At 40.1% G+C, this 27,061-nt stretch overlaps 4 protein-coding genes across 4 annotated transcripts in view; 2 read left to right on the top strand and 2 right to left on the bottom strand. All coding sequences in view use genetic code 11, as the record gives it.

Moving 5' to 3' along the window:
* The window catches only part of EGR_07776 (Transmembrane protein 26), a gene marked incomplete at both ends in the record, with an annotated part of 11,826 nt that extends 6,543 nt beyond the window's left edge, over window positions 1-5,283 (bottom strand). The window contains 3 exons of the mRNA XM_024497025.1: window positions 895-1,087; window positions 2,228-2,885; window positions 5,265-5,283. Coding sequence (XP_024348579.1) covers window positions 895-1,087; window positions 2,228-2,885; window positions 5,265-5,283 — 870 coding nt within the window. The remainder of the gene's footprint in view (window positions 1-894; window positions 1,088-2,227; window positions 2,886-5,264) is intronic.
* Window positions 5,284-5,707: 424 nt separating this feature from the next.
* On the top strand, window positions 5,708-14,045 carry EGR_07775 (hypothetical protein; the record flags this gene model as incomplete). Its single annotated transcript, XM_024497024.1, has 8 exons — window positions 5,708-5,773; window positions 5,809-5,983; window positions 6,993-7,103; window positions 7,724-7,784; window positions 8,809-8,845; window positions 12,783-12,841; window positions 13,854-13,896; window positions 13,950-14,045. The coding sequence occupies 8 exons, from the start codon at window positions 5,708-5,710 to the stop codon at window positions 14,043-14,045; spliced, it is 648 nt and encodes a 215-aa protein (XP_024348578.1).
* A 1,213-nt stretch (window positions 14,046-15,258) lies between these two features.
* On the top strand, window positions 15,259-19,772 carry EGR_07774 (hypothetical protein; the record flags this gene model as incomplete). Its single annotated transcript, XM_024497023.1, has 5 exons — window positions 15,259-15,313; window positions 16,342-16,494; window positions 17,503-17,552; window positions 18,181-18,290; window positions 19,646-19,772. 5 exons carry the CDS (start codon window positions 15,259-15,261, stop codon window positions 19,770-19,772), a joined length of 495 nt encoding a protein of 164 aa, XP_024348577.1.
* Window positions 19,773-21,136: 1,364 nt separating this feature from the next.
* EGR_07773 (hypothetical protein) overlaps window positions 21,137-27,061 on the bottom strand; it is a gene marked incomplete at both ends in the record, with an annotated part of 11,705 nt that continues 5,780 nt past the window's right edge. Inside the window, 3 exons of the mRNA XM_024497022.1 lie at window positions 21,137-21,331; window positions 25,478-25,573; window positions 25,755-25,887. Coding sequence (XP_024348576.1) covers window positions 21,137-21,331; window positions 25,478-25,573; window positions 25,755-25,887 — 424 coding nt within the window. The remainder of the gene's footprint in view (window positions 21,332-25,477; window positions 25,574-25,754; window positions 25,888-27,061) is intronic.

The following is a 27,061-nucleotide window of genomic DNA, read 5'->3' as shown; positions in this document are numbered from 1 at the left end:
CAAATGACTTTAACACAGAGACTATGCATTTCCTATTGTTCACCTACTGGTTGATTGACCGACTGACCGGTTAACGTCAGGCATGCACTTCATTGGTTGTTACCCAACGATCCACTCACAAATGCCTATTCTCAAGGCCCGCATCTTTTCGTCGCAAGAATACAGTGCTTCTTCTGTGCCTGTCCACGTGTGTGTGGTCTTAAGCAATTTTCCTCTCCTGTTTATGCCTGAACAGGCTTGTCTAAGACCTCACCACTCACATGCACACCAGGTGGTAACAACAGTCAAAGGGGAAGAAAGATCCCATTCTTTGGAGATAAAACGCAACTTTATATGCATCATCTCCCACTCTGTTTAGGCATATCGCCATGATATTCCTCCTTCTTCTTGTTTAATGTGAAAGCGATAGATTAGAAATTTTTTAGTAGGGAAGTCGACGACAGGGTTAGTAGATGCTGAGCTTACAAAGACAAAAAAATGAAGAGAAAGTAGGGGATAAAACAGGTGCGGAAAGAGCATTTCCACCTCTAAGAAGTTTTAACTACCCTTGGTTGCCTTTGGGAATGTTTATACGTGGTAATGGTGATGGCCTCACCTCACCCCACCTTAGGTACACCCTTTATAATCCAGCCTTATGAAAACACCGGAGGGAGCTTCTCCTTTGTTACTTTCTGCTCTGCACTACCCAAACAAAGACATTTTAAGTAATTTAGACAGAAAAAGCGACTGAAAGAAACCAGGCTCTTTTTTTAAAAAAGAATTAACCTACCTGTCTTTTCGTTTTTTTTTTTGCTAAAAATGACTCCGGTACAGACTTAACCTTCAGAATGTCGGTAGGGATGTTAAGAGCACCTCAAGTCTTTTGGATGTTTCCTGAAAGTCAGCCCAACTTACACCGGGTTCATTGTAGACCAGCCCCGCCTGCAGCCAGGGATTTCGCACGGACATCAGCCCACCGGGTTTTATGAAGCCCTGATTGTTGATTACCGCGTCTGTTGCCTCGTTCAGTTGCTGTAGTTGATGCAGCTCAATGATCCAGATCGGTGGACATGCACAAAAAAGGTAGGCTAGAAGGCATTTGGTAAACCTAGAGAACACATGGAACAACTGACAAGTTTGGCGGATAAATATGCGTTTGAGTTGCTAAAATGTATGACTTGATCTTCACGATGACGGCTGGATACTCGCTTGGTCTTCCAGCTCATCGAGTAGACGTTAATCTTCCTAACCTTTACTAAACGGGTGGTAGTCAGGAGGCATGCAGTGGTTCCATTCTCTTATCCGTTGGAGCTATTAGCACGACTAATCAAGGAAGTCGAAAGAGCACGCGACGTTCTAGAACGTTTTGTAACTAGTCATAAAAAGAGGAAACTATTAGAACATTGAACCAGGAACGTATTTCCGAGATTGCAGACATCCTTAACCGTCGAAATGGCCGTCAGGAAGGGTTAATTACAAAGACCGCCAACTACTGCCAAGTGGAGGCGTAAAAGTGCAAACTTTCTGGCCGGAAACCCTCCTTTCTGCCACTTCCGCTGGGAGGCTCATCACAAATAGCGCTTAGCGGGCTATTCGGCTTCATCTTTCTACGAGAACAGTAGAATGCTACACTTTTTCACAAATGTTCAGTCGCATGTTGCAACCAGGATGGTAGTGGATGCATCCCGTCAGAATTCACCAGGTGCGACGATACTACTCAAATCAAAGGCTTCTTCTGGCCGCAAGAAAAAAATTGGCACATCGGGACCAAAGCGTTTAAAAGGTGACCTAAAAACTTCCATATGATACAAAAATTAATGTGCACAGCAAGATTTCGTATAACTACTAGACAGTAGGACGTGGTGGACAGCTTAAATATTTCATGCCAATTTTGTGCTCATAAAAAAGGGATAACTTGAGTTTATAGGGCACAAAATTAGCTAAAAAACGCCGCTGACCAGCCCCACTAATAAACCTATCATAAAGCTGTTTTGTCGGGCATTTACAGAGGCGGAATTCTTAATGCATGAAAGCAGGAATTCCGCTCAAATTCCAGTTTATCTGGAATAAGAATGATTTTGCACTTTCAGATTAGCCGCTTTTGAAGTCCATGGAACCAAATAATTGTGTCTAAAGAGACTGTTAAAGAAATTTGTGCTCAAATTTATGTTGAATTCTTAACCAGTTATTTTAAAATAATTCTGGTGCTATTTATGCCAAGCCATTAGAAGCTGACTCAATAACTCACCACTTCTCAGTTTTATCCTGAACCCGCCGGGGAGATACTACGAGTCCAATTGAATAGCACAGATCTACCAGCAACGGAAGCATAAGGAGGCACAACAACCAGTAGACATTTTCGCCTTTGGCGCTTACCACCGTCACAACAAGTGTCAAGGTCAAAGCTAGGAACACAAATCGCGCCAAAATTGCTCGGATCGCGATTAGGAGCTGGAGAATGCCTATCCAACCGCGACAAAAAGTTCGCAGACAGCATCCAGTCGAGGGATCCTGAATCACTGCTCTACTGTACTTATAGCCAAAAAAGCTGATGCCTGAAGGTCGTCTAGAGGTCCCAGAGGTTTTATGCGACGCTATGCTTTGACTGTTGCAATTTGTAAAGTCCCTAAAAGGGGGACGAGGCTGAAGACTCTGAAGGGAGCTGGAAGTTGGTGGATCGCCTGGATGCTGTTGCGATTGTTTTCTTAAGTGTTGCTGCTGTTGATACTGATGCTGCCGCTGCTGTTGCTGATGTTGGGCGAGGCCGTTTTTAGTGAAGCGCCGAGGGTAGGGTGGTTTTGGAGGAGTTGCAAGGTCATCAGAGGAGTTGGTGAGGTCTAGGAGACAGTCGTCTGTCTTCGACTGTGGAATATCCATCAGATAGGAAGCTGAAATGGAAGGAGGACCTATAATTAGCGGTGGAAAATTCCTCTACAATTTAAAGCATGCGTCACTCTTCTTCCCGACTTTGTCACAGAAGAATATCTTTTTCCTACAAAAACTTCACCAAATGAAAAATCTACTCACATGCAAATTCAATGGGAGAAAGAAGTGCCGGTTTAGAGCCGAAGGCTGGTCATCAGTGAACGGTGTACAGTCGCTCTTTGTAAACAGTTAAGCAGGAATTTTTTGTAAAAAAAAACACCAATAGTTTGTTTATTTTTGTCCTCATTTATAAGGCAAATAACGGGTCCTGTTTTGTAAAAAAAGGCATTAGGAACCGTAGGCAAATTTGCCTTTGAAGTCTGAACCGCCTAATTAATTATAAAATGCATGCAAACGTAAAAGCCGGCTAATTTCTCCCAACACAATCACTAAAAATAAAATAAAATATTCCTCGAATTTTAATTAACTGCAGTAAAATAAAAGTTATTTTCTGAAATTTTCTTATGAAAAAAGGAAATAAATAAAACTAAGTGAGTGAGGAAATATTTAATTCATTCAAAAGTTATAAAATGTATGAAACCAAAAAAATAAACTGAAGGCTTTTTCATTTAAATTGCTATATTTTTATGTCTTTAATATTCTTCCCCTTTTTGTCTGTTTGAATAATAGCTTTATACATCACAAAATGCTTTATCTGAATTCTTCTTAAGTGTGTACATGTTTTTGCATTGAAAGGGCGCCAAAAACCGGGCCAGACATGATTGTAAAAAGCGTTTTTCACTTTTCGCTGATTACTTGTGCAGTTATGAGGTTGTCGCCAGATGAAGTGTTAAGTATTTACCAAAGTACCTTCGACTTGTTTTCCGACCTCTATTGCGAAAATGTGAAAGTGAGCGGCCAGTTTACGGACCACTTAAGTGGTGAATTCACGAGTGGGCGAATTATTTAGTAGATATAGGCAAAATTTAAGGCCTTTGAAACCCTTTGTAGGGGTTTGCATGAATATATACCTTGATAAAACACTAAGACAGGTAATAATAATTTGCTTAAAATAGAGGGACGGAAACCCCAACATAGTTAAAGCATGCTACAGTAGCATTAAGCACTGTAAGCCCCAGAAAATAAGACCTGATCGTTTGTGAGATCTGCACACGCAAACTAGATGGAATGTTAAAGCCAGTGCTATGATTTCACTGTATACTTCAATCCGAGAAGCAAGATGTCTCATTTTATGGGTCTTGGAAGAAGGGGGAGACAGTATCTACCACAGCCTGGATAATGTATACATGAAATCGCGCTTGAAAGCGGGCGAAAAGTAGTTAAATATGTAGCTAATTTAAAGACCTTTTCTGATGAATCATTTCAAAAGGGTGTTTCTAGAGTCTCTTAAAGTGGTTTCCTACACCACACTGATGTTGCTTTATCAGTGGGCAAATTACCAGTCAACTTGGCGCATACCAAACCTTTACTGACTTATTTAATTGGATTTTTAAAGAATAAAATAAAAATATAGATAAAGTGACAGACAAGGGAAAGGTCTGTGAATGCGAGACAATTTGGTCGAGGAAGCGATGTAAATTGGTATGGCGATAAAAGAAATTTTGTAAGCTTAAGGAGTACTAAGGGGTTAAGGAGTTTAAAAAGAAGTCCCCAAAAGCGAGTAAGAAAAGCAGGTAAATAAGGTCTACTATAAAGAAAGAGGAAAGAAAAATTCCTTCTTAAGATGCCTCAGGGGAAGCACATCGAGAAACTTGTGGTAGAATATTTAAATATCCTTGTCAAGAAAAAAAAACAAAGAAGTAAATCCGCAGCTTGCCATCACATGAGTATTATCTTTTTACACAAAAATTAAGGAACGCTTGATATTTGAGATACGATTTTCAGTTAAAATAAATGATTAGGTAAAGTAGGAAAATATCGTGGAATATGGGAACAAAATAAAATCTAATTTTAAAAACAAAATTTTGTCACAAGTGCAAGGTGCACGTGTTTCACTGCAAGCGTGTATAATTTCCTTATTTCATTAAAAGAGGTCATGTTTGTTTAAAACCATCCTGAGTAAAATGTGGCAAACTAAACACCACCTATATTTGCATTCGTACAACCTAATCAAATAAACTTTGTTTAAAAAGAAATCAAAAGATAAATGTCGGCCCTTATTTATCATTTCATTCTTAACGGACCTATAAAAACTGAAGGGATACATGAAAGAGGCTGCGTTTAGCCCCATCAAGAATACATTCGGTATTTTGACGTTTATTTTTACATACTAAGGCAGACACACGCACATTAGCTTGGAAGGTTTTGTAAACAAATTTTTTAAGCAATTTTCGTTTAAAAAGTAAAAAGGCTGTCATTCCACTGAACTCGAAGATAAAGCTCGGATTTCCTGGACTTACTTGTCTCATTGCGATTCATTGTCTCATTTTTTTTCTAAATGGAAGAGGAGAATAAGAAATGTACACAAAAGTAGTAAAAAGTTCTGTTATTTAAATAAGAGGCAGGCCAAAATCTCATCCTGTGGGATTTCGCTCTCTCCATGAACAGGAAAATCTTTTAAGAGGCCCCATTTAAAGTCGATGCTCCGGACTAGTAAAAAGTAAGGATTTCACCGGTTTAAGCAAAGCCACATCTTTATGGTATATAATGTCAAAATTTTTCCTATTTCTTTCTTTTTTTACCTACTTTTACTAATTCGCCTTAGCTTAGGCTAAGTAAATTCATAAAGATATTTACACCCACACAAATTAAACCGTTTTTGGCAATACCTCCATAAGTGTTGGCGACTTTAGTATCAGAAGTAGGGTAATGCATTCGTTATCCACTCATGTAATCTTCTAACATGTATTTATATTCTTTTCAAAATGAGGAAAAGAAAAAAAAATTTAATGAAACAATTATCTCCCGAGTGTGAGATATACTGCTGATAAGGTTTCGTGCAAGACTTTTCGTTGTTTCTGTCTCTCCCTCACTTCCTCTACATCTGGGGTTTGGGCATCAATTTCTCCCCAACACACTCAATTTAACTGTACATCACCTTTCCTTCTTCACCAGTACAGCAAAAAATATTTAAAAGGGTTGATTTACAAGAATACAAGTCCATTTTATGACTTGAAAAGTAACAAATCAAACGCCGCCTCTTCTCTTATATATATATATTTATAAAGTGCATATATATTCCATTATCAGCCATTAAATGGGGGCAGTTTATTTGCGTGGGGGTTCATCAAACTGGCTAACTTGAAATTGAAGAGCACAGTAAAAACAGAGAAAGACAAATAGTTGTCTTTAATTTTGAACAGAAGACCGAGCACCCTGTAGAATGGGGAAGGGACGAGATATCCAGTGTAACCGTAAAAATTTTTTTAAGTAAAAATGGGTTTCTTTTTCTCTTGAAGTGAATAAATTTAATTTAATTTAATAAGTCAAAACGGAACCGAATGCCTGGAATGGAGGGAGGATAGACAATCTCGCCCTTTTTTAGTCTCAATCAGTTCTACCCGTAGATGCAGAAAAGAACATTCATCGATATAAATCTTATGTTATAAAAAGGTGGAGGAAAGTCTTTGTGGGAAAAGCAATCTTTAAAGTGTTTTGGTTCCATTTTTAAAAAACCTGTAGTGAAAAAATGCCCTTTTTCCACTGCGTCAAAAGAGCACAGTAGCAGTGAGAGTTAATTCATATTTGGAATAATTCCCATATGTGTTGCGCCTTATGAACCAGGAGGCGTGAGATTCAACAAAATATGAAACGGGCGGCTGAAAATAAATAGACCCTGTCAGCAACAAGTGTACTTTCCAGGAACGCAATTAATGCTCATCTTATATGTTTATTCGGTTTCTCAAATAACATTCTCTTTACCAAGTATTCTGACTTCCTTCCTTTCTCCTAAAAAGAATATTTAGCTCTTTTAAGAAAAAAGAAGAGATTTAAAGCGTCTGTTTTAAAGAAAATTAAGTAATTATTTATCATATAGGTAGACAAGAGTACTTCTTTTATTTTTCACTCTCCACCTCCCCCTTTTGAGGCAATAGAAGCACTGCAAAAGTGGTAATTTCAATGGTGCATTATGGCAAAAGCACCACCTCCTGTCAATTGACGAGTCTTTCTCATATGATAACAACAAGAATTGAAGTTGATGGACCACCAAAAAATTCGACGTGATTTAGGCGAGGGAGAGCCTAAAAGAATATCTACAACTGTTTTCAACTTGCTTACTCCATTTTATGGACAAAATGGTAAAAAATAAGTAAAGGAATTTGCTGAAATTGTAAAGCCTTTGTCAAATTTTTTAAGCAAGGGATTAGTAGCTAACTTTCAACACCCTACTAGTGATGGTGTTCAAGGTGGAAGAGTTAGAAGGAATCCACGGAATCAGCTAAATAAGGGGCACTGGCCCACCTCAACGAAAAGCAAACAGGAAATTCCAGACTTTGGCCTTGAGTTAGACTTTGCGTTTTAGCTAACTGGAGGTCATTTGGAAAGGGAGCTTTAAGTTGGCTCAGTAAATCGCCTAGCCACAGTATAATGCTGGCTCATAACAACCCAAACGATGACGTTTGCATAAAGATATATGCATAAGGCAGTGCCTTTCTACCGTCTCCTCTGTTCCTTGCGCCCTGCCCTCCCCTTTCCCAAAATAAAACACTGGAGTTATTTTGATCATTAACTATTTTATGGATCTGTTTCTGCAATCCTGACCGAGTGATGTACAACAGCTACCGTCGATTTATAGTGCCTAGTGCGACAAGAAGTCGGAGGGTCTTCTGGTACTTAAATGTATAAATGTGGAGCAAAAACCTCCTTGACATAATTTTTAAAACTGAAGAAATAATTTGACCAAACTGATTTCAATTAGTTAAATTTAAAGAGGGATTATTTGAGAAAATAACATTAATATGTGCATTGCATGGGATATGGTAATGAGATACTACTTTTATATAGCATGACAAGTAATATACACTCAAAGCCTACGTGAGAGGTTTACAGACGCCACTGTAATTAGTTCATTTATGACAGCGTGGTACCATCAGGCCCCAATTGCCCTACAGTTGACTCTTTCTAGTCTCCATGTCCAATCGCCTTGCAGTAAGTCGATGCATGTAGCCAATCAGAGGCCGATCTCATTCGAATGGGAATTAGATAACCGAAGCCTTCGCTGCGGTAGGTTTTACGACTTTGTGAGGGTAATTTATTGAGTATTAACTTAATTTCTTGATCTTATTGCAAAAAAGTGGTGAATGAGACTAGTTAAATCACCAAATAGCCCTGAAAAGTCTGCAGATTATGCAGATCATTAGTTTTGTGCACACCTGTGTGGCTTTTGCTGATGAGCAAATCAAGGTATAAAGATGTGTTTGTAGGGATGGCAAAAACTCAAATTCGTATTTATTTCTGCTCGGACATAATATAGGCCCTATAGTTAACGTAGACCTTTTTCTGCCCGAAGTTCCCTATTTCATATTTTCAGATAATTTGGAACCTGGAGAGGGTGCCAAGGGGTTGAACTTCTGGTCAGTCACAGGCATGGATCTTGGCAATGTGTGAAGGAGCAGCACTTCAATCTGCAAAGCGATTTTCTATAAAATGCTTCCAAAAATAGAGGTGAAGGGATTTGCACAAAATCCTCCCTAATCCTGAATTATGACATGAAAATTGGGTTAAGTGAACAGGTAAAGAGCATTTAAAAAACGCGTTGACGAAAAATAGCAGAATTCGTGGTTTTTACACAGCCTAATGGAGGGAGTCTTATGTACTCTAGGATGCTAAAATCACAAAGACTTTTATTGTACTTTCTACTAAAATTTCCTTCGACTTTGAATTTGCGGCTGAATAAGCCGGATGAGGAGTGATTTAACTGATAATCTACTTTAGTAAGGAAGTCTCTCCTTCTCCCTTCTTTATAATAAGGCGGCACTTTTGTTGCTCTATTTCGTGTCACAGGGTATGTTTAACAGTTGATGAAGCAAATGGATTACAAGTACGACAAATTTGAGGGCGGAGGCGGAAGAGATGGGCAGGCAGGTAATTTCGTGGGAACCAAGCAAGTGGATCCCACCCGCATGCCGTGAAAACAGGTGCAAAGGGAAAAAGGAGGGAACGGCCATCAGTTTGCGTATAATAAAAAGGTCTCTGTGCTCTTTAGATTTCTTTTTTTCTAACTAACCTAATGTATGGATTGGCTTCCAGATGTCAACATGGAGAATGCCAGTCCATCATAGGGTATCTACAAACTGTTCGTACATAGGGCAAGAAATCCTTGTGAGAAAACTGTGCTTCTTTTGCGTGCCTGTATATGTGGGTGGGATGTGCTCTACAAGCAATCATTTACCTGAAATTCTCCCATTTTTGATGGCTTAAAAGCACAGACGAGACATATTCACTTGACGGAATTGACAATTGAACTGGCTGCTAGAAAGGTGAAGTCTTAATAGAGGAAGCAATTCTTCATGCAGTTTGGTGTCATAAAATTTGCCCGTAGGAAGGTACCCTTTAGATGGGAGGGAGTGAGAGAAAGGAGACTGGGCATTCTCCCTTGTCCTTATCCTCTGTAGTTAACTAGCACTTCAAGTCTCTACCTCTATTTGGCACTGGGCAATCACATATCAGGTAGAAATTAAGGAATTATAGGAGAAAAGAGCGTGAAGACTCTCAAGATACCCTAAAAATTAGACTTAACTGTAAAAATGTAAGCTAAGGCGATTGAACTCTTGCCCTTCTGAACACGCCGTAAAACGAACTGCCAACTTCAAAAAACGGAATAACTTTTTCACGCAAGCACCTTGACTAAATTCCCTTACGACACTACAAGAACTTTTAATTCTGACCTAGAAACTAAATTCTTTCCCAGTCCGATAAACAAGGAATTCCTTTCTACAGGAAAAGGGGTAAACACATATAGGATCTACTGCGCCAAGGGAAATTTATTCCGCCTTTTTGCTCCTTCTACCTCCGGTGTCACATCCTTGAGTTGAGAGGACTGATTAGAGGAGGACAGGTTTTGCTACGCAATATGGCAACTTTTGCAAATGTTAAAAGTTTTTTTGAAGGGTTTGTTTTTGTCTTATTCACCTTGAAATTTATTGGCTTCTGCTCAGTTACAGTGTTGGTCCAATCTGCCCCCTTGTTGTCTCGAAGAAGTATATTCCAGAAAAAAATTAAAACTTAGGTAGCACCTTGTCTGACCTTCAAAATTGACTTCTTCCATCTACATTTTTGTCCATCCAGCTCTTATCTTAAGTCATCACCTGCTCCAAGCACAATTGATGCTACTCGGAGCTGATTTGAGACCCCGGAGTAATGTCAACCGGTTCAGCTTTCCTGACAGGTTACGTTAACCTGATAACTACTAAGTAGTTTTCAACAATTATACCTATTAGGAGGCTTTTTTAAACCACTAATTCATCTGTAAGGTGACAACTTTGTGTGAATGGTTGTCAAAGAGCGGAGAAAACGAGAGGGGAATGGAAAATACAAAAGCATACGAGCAACTGACAATTATTGCACCAAATAGCATAATAAAAAGGCTCAAAAATTATAAGATTTGTCACTAAATTACAAATATTGTCTTTAAATTTTTGGCGGATTTTTCTTAAATGATTTTAGCACGTCTTACACATGTGAATAGGGTCCTACCAATTGCCGCACATTTTTTGGGAATTATCTACTAAATTTGTGGCACACAAGGTGTTCCCCTTCACATCTCCCCTCCCCTAACTCTGCCTCTTGAGAAGGCCTCGTTCAAATGAGCCTTTAAAGAGATGTAGGAAAATGTCGAGAAACTACTGGCAAAGACAAGATGGACAAAATGTAAGTAAACAGCGGAAGGGACAAATTGAAAAATCGCTTTTCTGCCCACTTTCCCTCTCGTTATGGGCGTCGTTCGCCAGCCTCCTTCTTAAAATGCCTGTCACATGCCTTCCTGTGAAGTAGAAGACAAGAAGAAGGACGACAAGATGGTAGCAAATGTTAGAACTGATAACGTATCTGCTGGTTAAGGGAGGCGTCTTAGTTACGCCTTTTCAGGGGTGTTTTTACCCCACCTTGATTACTTTTACTAAATACTACTTGATTTCAGTAGCATCGAGAGCTGATTTGCAGGAGCGGCTATAACTTCAACAACAACAATGTACTCTCAGGTGATCTGTGGAACATCCTGAAACTTTGGTAGGTGCAAGGTGACTCGGCTGCAAAACCGTAAAGTCCGACCCACATCTCAGGTAGACCAAAAGTATAAATCCGGCTCTTCAGTCATCAGGCATGAATCATCAAATGAACTAACTTAATGTGTAAAAGGTCCCATTTCTACTGTGGGAACTCGGAACGCCTTTATCCTGTCAAAGTTGCCAAAGGATACAAACTACCTAGACGGTCTTGTCCCAGACAGCCAAATGAAAGGGTGATGGGCCACCTTTGTAGCCGGCAACTGGTAAGGAAGTTTATTCATGATGAACAGACCGCGAAGACGGAAGGTTTATCAAGATGGCAGACGAAGCAAGGAAGAGTGCGTGTAGAGCCAGAAGAAAAGGCAATGAGTCTGTCTCATCCACTTCATTACATTGGTGGAAATATCTACGGATGGACTCATTACAGCGCTCTGGCCAAGCAAAAATGAATCATGAAGGAGAAACAAAACGTTAAAAATCCCCAACACTTTATGCACAAATGGCTCTGTTTTGCGGCAAAAGTTTTCACCCGATGGGAGATTTTGCCTCTCCCGTTAAGTGCTTTGGCCAGTATAAATAAAATAGCAAGAGTGGAAGGGAGTGAGGGGAAGCCAGATCGAGAGAGGCAGGGGAAGAGAGGGCGAGAAAAACAAAGCGAATGAACAAAAAAGACGCGGAACTTGTCAAATTGATATGTCTTGTTGACAGGTAGAATTACTCTCTAAACAGTAACTAGCAATTGGGCAAAAATTTCGATTGAACACTTCTGTAAAGTTCAAGCATCGAAGGTAAAAATGTGCTCACTCAATATGTTGACATCCTTAGGTTTTTTCGGGAAAAAATTTTATGCTAAAGTTTTTGGGAGTCTAGATCTTCTCATGCTGGCTTGGAGAGTTTCGCGGTGATCATGAAAAAGAACCCCTCTGCCTCTATTTTTTCATCGCCCATCTCCGTTTGAACATTTCTTTTTTTCAGGTAGAGTACAAAGTGGCTGTCACTGCTGTCAAAACATGTCAGATGGATCCGACTTATTTGAGGGAGAATAGATAAAGGTAAATCAACGAGGTGATTAACCAGTGGAACCTCCCGAACTACTTCTAAACGGTGCGCCGCAATGGAACATTTTACACTTTCTGTAATGTGACAAGAAGCTGTAGGCTAATGACACCTTAAAGGTCTCGGCTAGCCAATTATGTGAAATGTGGCCGTCCACAGGTTAATTACTTTTGTGGAAAATTTTGGGGATGACTTATTCCTTTGTATCCACCCCATTATGTCCCTTTTTCGCTCATTGATATTACAATGCCCAAATACAGTCTGTTTGTCAAAATGTGGCAACCTTGCCATTTAATCCGTTTGAAAACAACGAAATGAAGCCGATTCGCCTGTTAGATTGGATCAGCTTGAAGCTACCATCAATACTGCGTCCGAGTCCTTCTTTAGGGCACTAGGAAAAGCGCGCGTCTTTAGGCACAGAAGGCCAGGGAAGAAGACGATTCTTGAATAATCAGTGTCTTCAGGGGTTACTCAAGCATTGTCCTGGTGCCAATGAGGCAAGATTAGAGATGCAGGTAAATTCAAGGTATGCTTACATCCAAATAGACAGACTGAATGGCTGCTATTTACAGGTCTTGTAGGATTGTCAATTGATTCTTCTACCCACTTGACCTTTTGTCTTATAAAATTACTTCTCTGCTTGTCTATCATCAAGACTTTAGCTCTTCCCCCTTTACATTACAAAAACTCATCAAGGCATCAGAAGCTTTATTATGGGGATTTCTGATTGATTTCACCACAATGACCTGTGTTAGGTAATCTCAAGATTTCGTCCATTCTTCCCTCTCTTTGTAACTTGGCATCAGTTGGCAATTAGATGAATCCAGCAGATGTGAGAGGAGTTTATCTACTCGTTTCAAAGAGGGGAAAAATTCCCTCGAAGGTTCATGGCATAGCATCTTAAGATGTGGTGATAAAACCCATCCTGAGCAGAAATTTTAAGTGGTTTTGGTGGTGAAGGACTTTTGGATGGTATTTTTATCCTTGAAAGCGAGTAAAGGATTATATGTTCTGGCTAACATGTCATTTATACGCTATGATTAATTTGTACTTTAGCAATTCAAACTCGGAAAGGAATGTTTTGGTAGATTATAAGTAGGTGGACTCCATCCCCAGACAATTATAGCAGCTGACATTTCTTCAATTCACTTCCTTTATTTTATTTATACCATGTTTGGCAATTGATGAATTAGTTATGGTAAACAACTTTTAAAATGCAACATTAAGCGAGTAAAACGAGCATTGAGTGCTTTCCCCTTAACTCCATACCAAAGGATCTATCATCCCACCACCCCACTGCCCCACACTTCTACGGGCCGCTTTGTTGGTGAGTGTATATAATACCCTGTAAAAGCACTTGTCTCTCACGCGTTCCTTAGCAAAGATTAACGCTGGCTTTCAAAAGAAACCATGTCTTTTCCGAAAGTTGACAGAAAGAGGCAGAAGATGCTCTTCTTACAAGTCAACTCAAGCTCGTGAGCCCCTTAGAGGTGGGAAACTTGCTCCCTAAAAAGACCACATGCACCACACTTGAGGATGGAAAGAAGGGGAAAGCCCTATCACCGCTATTTTTTATCTTATGCCCACGCAATTTGTACCAGAAACTCTCATGACTGCATCCTCGCCTTGTGAGAAATGGGACAAAATTTGAGGTTCGGTGGCCATATTGGAGTCATGTGCTTTCAATGTTAGGGCGATTTAACAAAGGCAGACACATAGCTGCCAAGTTTCTTGATGGAATAGGACTTCTTTTTTCTTGGTTTCAAGATTAAAAATACCGTTTACTTCCCCTATTCTTAATAGGAATGAGGTTAGAGTGGAGAACTTGGATCGAGTCACTTTAACAATTAGCCGGTTTTAAAGAAATTGTTCACATTTTGCCTCATCAATAGTAAAGCAGTTGAAATTGGTGAAATATGTGGCTATTTTCAGAAAGTACATTATTTATTTCATTTATGACATTGCGTGACAATTATGTCTGTGTCTGGATGTGTGTGTAAATGACTAAAAGGTTTAGCTAGTTCGACTTCCGTTTTTCGAATGAATTCTCCTCCGCATGAAAGAGGACAATTGAAAGTGAAGAGTACAATTGTGGAAAAATCTTTGCCTAGGACCAAGTGAATACTACCTGATTACCCGATGTCAAGTTCGCATTGCCCGCTAGTCTTTGCCAAATTTCTGGAAATATCTTCCCCTACTTTTCGTCTGTCCCCAACTTAACGGACTTGTGCTTGTTTAAAAAACAGGCTGACAAACAGATAGAAAGACACATACCTATTCTGTAGTCTCAAGCGATCGTGGATGCAAGTGGTCCACTTGAAGCATTTTCAGTCTGTTACACTAGTATAGCCCACTTTAAATGCCTCATCTCACAGCTTTTAATATTTGGAGTAATGCTTAATTTTTTTGTTACGATGAACTGTCCAAAGTACTTCCTTCTAACTTTTCAAATTTAAGGCAATGCGTGTTAGGGATAAAGGAGGAGGAATGTCTATTCAGAAGCAATTTCTTTCTGCCTCACACCAGATTGTTAATCCCCATTAGTCGGACTAAAGGAAGAGCCAGCAATTTTAAGCAAAAGGTCTAATTGTATGGTAATTATGCAGGCAACCAGAGCTGCTTTGCTTTCCTACATAATTGAACTTTTGGGCAAAAGAATTAAAATTTCACTTCAAAAGGCTTTATCCCAAGAAATAAGGTGATTTGAGGGTGGTATTTTGATAAGTGGACATAAATGAGATTAAAAGTAGGCAATTCGACTTGCGCACAAAAAGAATGCCAACATTTAGGCATATGTCAATGGTGGAAAAATTTCCTTTTTGGGGCCGTTTAAAAATAACACATGAAGACGCTTATCAAAGCAGCGGAGTTTTTGTTGAAACATTCCTAAAAGCAGGCAAATCCGACTTTTTTGAGAAGCACTGAGTGTGTTCATTCCGCTGATTCAGAAATGTGGCATATACAATCAGGTGGCAGGTCAAATCATACCCAAAATCCCTTATTGAGGCTTAAAATTTGTCCATCCTACTTCCGAAATTAAACTATTTAAGGAGAAAATAATGACTGCTGTCTGGCGAACGAAGCATCCCATGTGGCGTTCGAGTGTGCCGCACTAGGAAGGAACTTGGTGGAAGTAACAATGTAAATTTGCCTGTTTTCCAAATCGAGGTTAATGCAGTCTCCAACGCCACTGAATTTTCCTGTAAATTTTTCCAAAGATGTGACAGGTGATGGTGGGTCGTACCGTTCAGAAGTGGACTGAAGGTGATAAATCACCAATCACTCGATTTGGCCGGTAGATGCATGATCCAAAACTGCCAAAATTATCAGGAATTTTATGAGTACCTGCTGAGAGGTTAATTCCACATTTAGGGAAAGAAGAATTGTTCACTACCTTATACTTCAAGCCATAGAATTCCCTGTACATTTTAGATAAGTTTTCTGGATGACTAATTGACTGACTGACATTTGGAGAAGGTGCCTCCAAAAGTTCTACCCACTAATACCTTCCAGCTCTATGTCACGCACCACTTTACTGCCAAGATGCGTATTTCACACTCTGGTAGGAAAGCGCCTAACCGCTGAAGATTATAGTCCCGGACCTGTTGAAGATGGCGAAAAAAGCTTTATTCTCCTGACGGAGCGGAAGTAGCAACTTCTGCGAAAGAGGGTTTATTTTTACAGGGTAGTTACACGATGTAATTTTACAGCCTCACCCGCTGCATACGCTCCTTACTCTTTGAAAAAAATATTATTGTAATACTTACGTTGTTTTAATGTACCTTTCATGGAGGAGGCAAGCAGAAAATTCGAATTTCGTGATCGCATCATCCTCTCCCGTACCTAGTGACCGCAGCTCCCCTCCTTCTTGAACATTGTATTTTTTCTCCCCATCTTGTCGCCTTTAATAAATATGGCCCAAGTGAATCAACCAGGCTTGTCTAAGAGCGCTAGGAAAAGGGAAGCGGAGACCGATGAGTCTCGCTTCACATTATCGCCCACAATTACGAAAAAGGAGCCCTGTTATCTTTCTTAGAAGGGTCCATTTCCGCGTCGCCTTCTCAAATATTAAAGATATCTTGCTCATGCTTATCCCATTCTCATTAACTGAGATCAGGTTTAAATACACTCTAAATGGGCTCTTACTCACCGTAAGGTCAAGGTCAAAGAGTTATAAATAGGCATGACATACTCAGGCATGTAGGCAACGGACACCTGTATCAAAGTCTTTTTTCATTAATTTTCTGGTTGACAGCTGGAAAGGATCCGAACCCCACTCACACACAAATCTCAGCTCCTGCAAACAACACCAGAAAATTGTCCTCTTTTCCTTCGATTGACCTTTACATGGAAGAAATAGGCGTAAATCTACAGTTGACTACATTGAAACATTTGATTCTGATGGGGAGTTAGAAATGTCTTGCTTAAAATAAGCTAGTTACGATCTTTGTACAATAACCCGACACAGTAATGACCTCTGAAAAATCGGCATTTACTAAGTTTGTTCTAACAAAAAGTCGAGTGGAAAGATTTTTATTTTCTGTTCCATAAATTCAAGTGAAAACAGAAATGGCACATTTTCGAAGTATCGCCAAATTTTGATTCATGTGCGATTGCGGTATTAAGTTCGCTACAATGTAGTTAATAAATTTCGATGGGCTGATATTCATCTAAAGGTTTATGGCTGTCAAATAAAAATTTTGATGAAATTTTACTGTCAAAATCTTGCATAAAAGCACTTTAGTAGTGTTCGTTTGCCCTTCTTCTCATCCAATTGGCGTAAGAGGAAAAATTGATTATTTGGCTACACACGATCGATCACCCCACACCAACCAATGAAATTAATGCTGGCGACAATTTCCTCTAAATTCAGTTGAACACTTTCCAAACATACGGCTCGGAAGGGATAAAAAATGAATAGGTTGGCCTTAGGTGCCTACCAATTACAAAGCCCAATTTACTCGATAACGAATTTTATCTTTATTTTATGTTGCATCAACGAAAAATAGGGAAGAATAATTAAACTATGAAGAAAGATGTAGTGAGAAAAATTTTCCGTATTTTACAGTAGGGCCAAGTAAAAGTAATAAATTGCTACCGCAGGCAACTTTCTTTATTGTTGTTGTTAACTTCTACATCTCATGCAATTCTGGGAATAATGGGGAGAGGCAACCAATTGGGCGTTATTTGTTAATTATAAGTGAAGGCTGGAGGAGGGAACAAAAAATAGAAAATAAAATCATTGTGCATGGTTTCTTGATATGCATATTGCCAGTGCTCAGCGGTTTAGAGACGATAGTGCCATGTTATGACAGTTTATAAATAGTCATTTCTACCGCCAAAAGATTTATCTCCTTTTTTTAAATAAAACTCGCACGCCCAATAGGGGTGGTCTTGTTTTTGCCTCACTAATAAGGGGAAAAAAGCAAGTATCTCTGCATAGATCTCATCGAAGAAAAAACAAAAGTAAAAAGAGTTTCGCTTCCCCTGATGGGTCGAATTTGAAATATTGGAAAGCTTGTCAAATCTGTACGTGAGATTATGGGGTGAGGGCAAGTAGGAAGGAGAGTAAATCTCACAAGGAAATAGAATGATAAGAACACATCATTCTACAGATCAAAGTGTGTCAGGTAAAGCTTTAAGCACCTCTCACATAATCAACTAAAATTCGACAAATTTGGAAGGACGTGTAAGAAAAAATCGCGCGAAAGGTGTATAAAGGACATTTGTCTGCCAGCTAAGGAGAATTTCTTCCTAACAAAGTGGTTTTTTCCATAGAGCGCAAAAAGCAGCAATTCCATGCCTTGTATTCAATGAACATGCAATTTTTTCATTCTCCCTCCCCCACTGTAGCAATCTAATAAACCATCGGTTGCAGCAAAATTGTGGGAAGCGTAACTAGGAGTTGGGAGTAACTCATATAAAAAGGGGAAAAGTGCCTCATTTAAATGTTGCTTAAATGCACAGCTAATTAAAACAACGCGTCGTCGTTAATAGTGGCGCAGTTTGCATTCCCTGCTAGACAGGGTAGATGATTATCGCCAGCGTAGTAAATAATTATCCAAGTGCTCCATTTTCTAAAATAATAAAATAGGATTTGCAGTTTTTTTTGAATATACGTAAAATAAAACAAGGTGTTTCTCCTACCGAATTAACTACATTTGTGAATTCACGCATTATCGAAAAGTATTTATGGATAAAAAAGTATCTTTTGATAAAGACTTCGCTTAGTTAGTTTGTGTTTGGATCATTATGGAGACGGGAGGCAATTAGCTGTAATATTTAAGTTTCGGGATTAAATAACCTCTAGAGGAATGGCCTCTTTCGTTGGCGAAATACCTGGAAATACGTCAAATTTGGCTGTCACCAATAAAGCTACCGAGTTTTAGTTGAAGATGAAATAACCCAAAGCAGTCTGGGAGAACATACTACTAGCTAACCTAGCCGGAAAGCTATGCTGCAGAGCGGGAGAGCAACCTGCAGATGCCAAAGTGTCTGCTTTTTTCAGTGTAAAGGTAAACAATGTGTCACATGGTCTCACAGTTCCTCTCACATTTTGAGCATCTTTCTCTTCGCTTTTCTTAATCAATTGCCCACTTCAGCCATCAAAAATAGACGGTGACGTATAAATAATTTCCGCCAACTAGAAACTCCGGTCCTTGGCTCTTCCTGCACGAGAGGAAATTTTATCCCAATGTCACTGAAGAATCTCGGCAGTCCTGCAACATCCGGAGTTTTCCCCCAATGTGTGGTCTCTATTAGGGAAGGGGAAATGCTCAATACCGGACGATGTCCCTTAATGAGGGCAATCGGCGGCCACAAGGATGTTGGCCAAAAGGCAAAGTCAGTTAACAAAAGACAAGGTTTAAAAGAGTGTTATGGGGCTAATTTTGCACATCAACTCCTTGCTACTTTGTTCGCCGTTCAGCGTCACCAGGCCATTTCAATGGGTTCCATTCAGGCAGTAGAGGCGTGGAGGCGGCAAAACAAATGGCTCCGTGGTAAACTTTTTGAAGCGGTCAAAGTGTGGTGTTACTATAATGCCAATAGCCACTATGCAGAACCTGGTATTGGGACAACTCCTAAGGACAGGTTTCTGTTAAGAGTCTTCACAGGTTCACCCACTCGCTGCAGATGGGCTCCCTCACTCACGTCAAAGCGTAAGGCATTCAGCCGGAGAAATCCAAGGGAGATGTACTTTTGCTTTGAGCTCACTTCTCTAGAGACGTGGCAAGCCAAATTTGCATAGTGGAGGATGCATTGCTAGCATACAAGAGGGGCTAAGAAGCCATCCGCATGGCCTGAAGGCTATGCCGCGGAGCGGATGTGCAATCCGCGGCAACTGACGCGCCCGCGGACTTAAACGTGGAGACAAAAATATAAATCAAATCAAACTGCTACACAACCTACGTAGTTTGAGTCAATACATGTCCATAAATGTTTTTTTCAAAGAAAAAATCAGAAATAAACAAAATTATTAAAAAAATTTTCAGTCATTTTACTATCACATCCATTTTTCTCCAAATTGTGATATTTTAAGATAACTACTTTGTTTTAAGTAAATTTTTAATGTCAAGTCGATTGTTTTGGCATTTAAAAGTCTTTAAGTCAACTCCCATCACATCAAGTATTGATTTTATTTGCTGCCAACTCAATGATTGGTCAGCTGATCGTGAGAAAAAATGATTGGCTAGCGTTGCACAGATGTATTTACTTAATAAATTATTTTCTTATTTCCATACTAGCTAATACATTTTGTTGGGCCGAAAAGTAACAGGTGTGAGGCGCGGACGTGTGTGCGCGCGTGCGTTTGTTGGGAATACTGTAACGTGGGATCGTTTGCAGCACCTGACGCTTCTTGGTTGCGAACTTCACCAGCTGACAGAGGCACTTCGTCTTTATGCCGAGAACTTCTCTGTTGTAATGAGTCGTCGAAATCCTTCTCATTTAGACGGTTATCCATCCAACAACCCTCTTCGGAGGCGAGCCAAGAAAGGACCATTCTACTAGATATTAGCGATTCCTTGCCCACTCCTCATCATCCGTCGCCGTTTTTTGGTAGCGAGGGAAGAAGTTTCTGTCAAAGACCTGCTCATTCTAGTCAATGACGAGTTGGGATAAGGTGTCTCAGCATTGTTCTGGGTCGGTGTCAGAGAAAATGCCGGCATCTATTGTGGCCGAAAACACATTCTGATCTGGAGTAAGGAGGATTTGAGGTATTCTTCGGCGTTTGGTTTTAAGGCAAAGGTTAAATTTTGTGATTTTGAGTTACTCTTCAATGCTCATGCAATCTTTGAATAAGGGGAGTCCGCCAGCAGTGTCATCAGTGCAGAGGATTTCTCTGAAATCCCTTCCTCTCTGATTCGGTAAAAGCATGCCCATCGGCATAACTTAACGGGAATGGGTACAGAGTCATGGAAATCTGTCACGAGCTGTGCTAACCGAACACTTTTTCCCCAAAATGTACATTCAAATAACATATGCAATAAGCTAATGTATTTTGCCCTATAGAAAAGTAACCGGCGTGGGATGCGGAAGCGTGTATGTGTGTGCGTGGGTTCTTGTACGCATGTGTAGCCGCTTTTAAGCAGACCATCGTTGCAGCAACAATGCTTGCTATTTTTACGCTCAAACCAGTGAAACCTATCTACACATCTTCACCTTTTCCATGTAAGTTAATAGCTATACCACTCCCTCCTCCCTTCTCCTCCTTCTTCCGCCTCTTTCTCTTCCTATTTATTCAATTTTGGAACCTTTTTCGTGCAAGATGATTGTGTATTATAAAACTGAGAGGAAAGATGATGTGACGAGAGGTGAAGAGCCCTGTGCCAAGAGGAAATTGATAGAGTGCCGATCGTTTGAATCCCCTCCTAATAACGCTATAGGCAAATTCATTGGTTTTTAGTAATTTTTTGAAAAAAAGTCACTGACTTCTAAATTTGATGTTTTGACAATGTTTAGTCATTTATCTACGTAGCACAGACAAATCAAATGTTGGCAGGATTTTCGAACACTACTTTTGCGCTTATAAGTAGAGTTCAGTAACAGCCTTATTTGTTACTATCAGTTTTAGTGATTTCACGTCGAACGTCGCCAAAATGATATAGATTTTGGAAATAATCAAGCATGATTGATACGACAGCGTCATTTGGGGATGAATAAGTCTGGAAATACTCGTGACAACTCAAGTTTAGTTTATTGTTCAGTAATATAAGGGCAATTGGAAAAGCAACTATGTGGCAAACCTTCAAGACACGATGTTAAATGATGAACTCGCTTTTGGGCAGGGACGACTTTTGAAGTGACAAGCAGTATGGCATACCTGGCCTATCTTCCATGTACTTTGAAGGTAGGTATTCGACATCTCCCAGGAAGTGTGCATCTCTTTAAAATTTGTATCCAACTTGGCGTCTAAAAGCGCTCAATTTGTTTCAAAAGGAGTGCAGACCTTAAGAAAACAAGTTGGACGAGTTATTGGTGAGTAAACGACTCATAAGCGTGGGCGTGAAAACTGTTTCATCATTCCAGTGAGTGGGTGGGACATTAACTCAGGGCTGCGGAAATAAACGGAAACAGTGTTTTTTTTCCTATTTCCCTCTTTCCTCATTGGTCTCTTACTCCTATTCCTTAGAGAGGACACTTTGAAGAGGGTTAAAGTTTGTTGGCCTTCACCCACACATTGGCCAGCATTCAATATTTCCTAATTTATTTGCAAAGCATTAAAACCTTTTCGTGGATAAAACAAAAACTACTTCGCTTATTTTCTGATTTGTCAAGTCCAACCTCAAGAAGAAGTACGCGAATGCTGGTATAAGTGGAGGCACATTCTGTTTTAAATCAGCCCATCTTCTGGCGCCACACACATTTTGCTACGATCGGTAACTGCAAAATGCAGAGAAATTGATGTCACACATTTGTCAATTCGGGTCAAACTGGGGAATTCGCAGTGCCACACATATGTTCCGCTAATATGTTTTTTGCAAAACCGTAAAGGAGTCGCCAAGTGAACTTCGTAGATTCATCAGTAAAATTAGGACGTTTGACATTTCGGTTCAAAATCGGTCCATCTTCACTTTCAAGCAGAAGTAGAAAAGTAAATTATTGTCAAAAAGATGGATAAAGGGAAAATTTGTCCTGATAGCTATTCAAAACGAGGTGTTTTTACGTATTTCTCCCCCTTTCCTTCTTCTAATTTAAGCGTTACTGGTATCCAGGTGCAGGAATCCCCTGGTCTTGTCACCTCGTCTTCTTATTTCTCATGTGTCTAATCCACTTCTCATATGGTAGAATGTTAAATAAAATATGGTAATCACTTGCCAGAGAAATGGAGCAGTTTCTTCCTCCCTCCACCCTACTTACCATCCATTCACCCAACCTCACTCCCAGCTCATGGCCAAGGCTTGGAGGCATGAGAGATGCGATTGCTGTATTTTCTGTCCAAAGATAGGTGAAATAAAGCGTTTTCTCCTTGCCTGGAGCATAAAATCCTCAATTTATGCCAGATTTAAAGGAGCTTTTCTGAACGCACGTTACTGCGGCCTACTTCTAACACATTTACACAACCGAATTGATACTATCGAGGGCAGAGGGTCCTCGAGAACAGTTTATGTAACTTTAATACCAGTTGCGAAAATGATTTAGTTAAAATGCAGTACTTTCTCTTGCCAACTCGCGTTATCCCTCGATTCTTCTGATCAAACAGAAAGACTAGCAAAGCCAAGGTCAGTCAACGTGTCTCAAATGCGTAAGAATATGGCAATTCTGCATTTTTGGGAGTGTGCTTGCAGTCACCTGCACATATTTTATTCCTCAATTTGCTCATACGTCTTGACGAATAAAGATATTCGCATGTTTTGGTTAGGCACTCGACAGGATCCGAGATTACGGATGTGGTCAGTTGTGTATACGTGATTTGCGGTTTCGTATAGTCATCTTAGGCATATGACAACTTGTCGGATTGGTATGCTTTTACGTAAACTCTTCTACATTGTCTTGATGTTGCTTTCATGCTTTCAGCCATCAGAAGGTTAAAGTATACTTTACAATCATGGATGATTCGAGACGTGCTACAACCTGTGCCGCCAATCGTATGACCTACTGGCCTTGACCCAACTTGGCTCTCGACCACATAGACAATCGACGAAGCCTCCAGAGTGGCCGTCTTTATTAATCCACGTGTACAGGTAGGCGCAGGGATGTGGTATCTGTGTGTGGATAAGACAGCTGGCTATATGGGTCACTGGCACCTCCTAGTCACGTGTGCCTCTAATAGTGGACTGGCTTTGACCTTAATAGATCTGCGCTTTAAAGTATTTCTAATCCTGGTCCCAGCCATTTAGGAGGGAGCAAGGAAGAGGCGAAATCAAGAAAACGGATCATTTTAGAATATTAGAATTTACGTTATTCTGGGGTTATAGACATCTCCAACAAGATGGGGTCAGCAACAGCAGCTAGCAAAATCTGATTCAAACAAACAGCTGTTGTAATTTCATTGGCATAGTACCAGATCTGAACAGCACGAAGGTTTGACGTCAGCTGGGAGAAATAAATAAGCCACGACTCACACCAGAAAGGCTGTTAACTATGTGGTGACCCACTGGTAATCTCACAAACCGCCACGGCCTAATTTAAGGCGGTTTTCCTTAGGATCGAAAGTGACTGGAGCTTGAAGGATGCACGCTACAGAATGCGATCCGTCTTTTAGCTTCACTTGTCCTGTGATAAGGGGTTTCCCTTAAATTCGCGGCAAGAACAGTCCGCAGTTTACCTTCTACATAAGGCGTGAATCCATTCTATCATCCTTCACTCCCGCCTCGATGGCTATGTCCTAAAACAATGAGGGCTTCTGCGATAAGTCGTCTGTAATATTAAGGCAAGCCGACGCATGTGTGTGAGATCGGCTCCCGTCGATTAATCAACTCAAAGGCGGCAGAAGAGGCTACGATTTCAACACAGATGAGTACGAGTAAGCTGGGTGTACCGCGTGTTTGCGAATGTGGATATTGGAGGAATGGAGCAGTCCTGTTCTCCCGCAGTTATAGCGGCTACTAGCATAAATAACGTCTAACTGTAAGTGATGTTGACCAATCTCAGGAAAGGGTATAAGACTGCAAATTTCGAGGCCTTTTAGGATTTTCGAACATTAGGGGAAATAAAAAGCTAAATTTTAGGAACCTGACATGGCATCCTTAACGTGGACCCAGTTATCTCCATTGAAGAAGTGTGGCCTTGTCCAAAAAAGTTTTGACACGTTCTGACTGAATATGAATAAAAGGAAGAGGGGTTTTGCATGTCTTGAGATCTCAAACGACTGTTCCTTGTGAAGTATTGCGACTCCAGTTTGCCACCGACTTATATTTAAAGGAAATAGAATCTTTCAGGGTTCACGTGGCGCGTCTCTTAGAAGTGTGCAGTACTGAGGTATATCATCGCCCTAAAGCAATCGGTAGCTTTTTTGTTTGCAAGCAATTTTTAACCATCAACTGCAAACTGGCAAGCCTTAACGATTAATATCTGTGGTCCGTAGTTGACATATTTGCCTTGTGGCACTCATGTGTCCAGCTTCCACAAATTGCCTTCTCAAATGATGAGGGTGTCCACCAGCTGTTCCAGAGTCACTCGTCTTTGGCGTGCTTCATCTACCATTCTGTGTCAACATTTTTCGAGTCACCTCTAAGTCTTGCAATTGGCTACCGTATATTCCACTCTCTTTTAACGCTAATAAAATAATTGCATGCCAACTATAACAGTTTTGGCGGCTGGGTGGATAATCACTAGTATCAGGTTGGCTCAAGTGGCATTACAAGGGGAGCAGAAATTGGCGACTATCATGCTCAAATCCTTTAAAAAGTCATGGCAATGAGATTCCCCGACTACCCCATAAATTCTTCTCCTCCTTTTTGTTTACTTCCTTGATTCCAAGTAGAAAAACCAGCCAAGAAAGCAAAGGTCACTTTAAATCCAGTTTAAAAGATCATTGGATTAGACGTGCAAATTAGTGATTACAGGTGAAGCGTGTGTTTAAATGGGATTTCCAAAAGTGTAGAACATTTGCATGTGGTAATATAATTACATGGCAGACAAAATCTGCTTAAAAGCGCCTTTTTAAGTGCTCCACAGATTAGCTACCACGTTGGTGGCACGAATGTCTACGTTAATGTTCCTTCTGTCTTTCGCATTTATAACTTAAGGCAAAATTTTTTTTAGGATTTTTCCTTTAATGACATATGAATGCCTGAAGAAGGATGCTAGACGCCTTCCCATTTCTTGAAAGGCATTTTTAAACCAGTTAGTGGTAAAATAGATTAGTTGGTAATTAAGCAAAGACGACACCCTCTGTGAAGGCAATCGAGAACTTAAAAAGTCGCATCGAAGAAAAATCTAAAACACACTTTTTTAAGGGTTTCAATATGAGGATGGAGATAATTCATAAAATACCATATGAAAGCGTCTTTATTTTCGAATTTCCAAGATCCCTCTTTCACAGGCTAATGAAAAGCATTTAAAAGATTTCGTAGACCGTTCTCTCGCTCGCTTGCCCTCTGATTGGTCACTATAACATGAAGTAGGTGGATCTGTTAATCGGTCCCAAGGGTGGAACGGGACCACCACTAGAGGACGCATACAGGGAGTGATGACCTGTTTAAAGTGTTCCTACTAGTTGAATACTTCGATTGGGATCTGGAACGATGTGGTTTCATCCTCTGTTTGTGGTTCTATACAACCCACAGAAACTTGGGGAGATATTACTCGTGAATGATGAGTTTTATCTAAATATGGGGATGCCTTAGATCCTTGAATGCTACTAATATAATGTTTACGTAGGAAGGGGGAATGAAGACAAGACGAATACGGGAAGGAAATTCCTTAATTGGCCCTTTATTTGGGAGAGAGTTATAACTACACTAAATTGGCGTTCCCTTTACTGAAGGCCTGATCTATGAAACCAGGTAAAGTGGCACGAGTGCTCATTTCAACATAGGACTGGGGCGAGTCGGTCCAGACATTGTTCATCCAAATGGCATACTCCAGTGGTATTGAGTCTTTGCAGCCGAGGGTTCAAATGGCTCAAGTGGCCTGTGAACAGAGGACGTCAAGACTCCGGATACCTATGCAGGCCTTCGGATATAGTGTGACGAAAGGACAAAAAATAGTATCATATTGCGTGGCAGTATCATCTGCAAGAACAAACTTAGTGATTTGCGCAGTGAACAGTCGATCTAGGCATTCGTGAGAACTTAATACCTTGTTGAAGGCCTATCCATCACAGCTAAGATCTCAGCTACACTACAAAATTATACACCAAAAACTTTCCTTCCAATTACCAAGGTCTAATGACGGTTCATTTCACATAGGATAATCCACGATGATTTGCGCTTTACTAGTGAGAAGTTCAAACGAGAAAAAGGAAAGTTATAGTCCCGTGCTAGGTTCCTTGTCACCCAGTAGATTGTTCTTACCTTCTCGGCCGATATTAAACGATGTCAGGTAAGGTAGACGGTGAGAAAGTAAGCATAAGAGGGTGGCTAATCTTATGCTTTCTAACTCCACATTTCGCTCATTTGGCATCTAGTTAATAGATAGCTGATAAAACACCCATTCTATGAGTTTTAAAGCCTTTTGAGTGATTAGATCTTAGGATTTAAAATGCACGCGCCTTTTATATTAACATAACCAAACGTAATAATATAGGTTTAAATATAGGATGAGGCCTGCTAGACGTTTTATAATGCAGAAAGTAGTGTGGCTATAATGCCTTCTATTGCCACATATTTTGGTGTAAAACTTAACAAAGCCTGCCTAAACTATGCCTTCTTTTAGGAAAAATGATCTTCTTACAAGAATATTTTACCATGCCTAATACACTTACCTGTAGTCCATCCGAGTGAAAGGTAGTTTGTTTTTGAAGGTAAGTGAAACATCTGATTGTGCTTAGGAAGCAAGCTGAAGCACACGAGATGTAAAGTGGATGGCAA

The sequence above is a fragment of the Echinococcus granulosus genome, assembly GCF_000524195.1.
Source record: "Echinococcus granulosus chromosome Unknown EG_S00086, whole genome shotgun sequence".
NCBI classification, from domain to species: Eukaryota; Metazoa; Platyhelminthes; class Cestoda; order Cyclophyllidea; family Taeniidae; genus Echinococcus; species Echinococcus granulosus.
The sequence above is the reverse complement of the archived record's forward strand: the minus strand, read 5'-3'. Positions and strand labels throughout refer to the sequence as shown.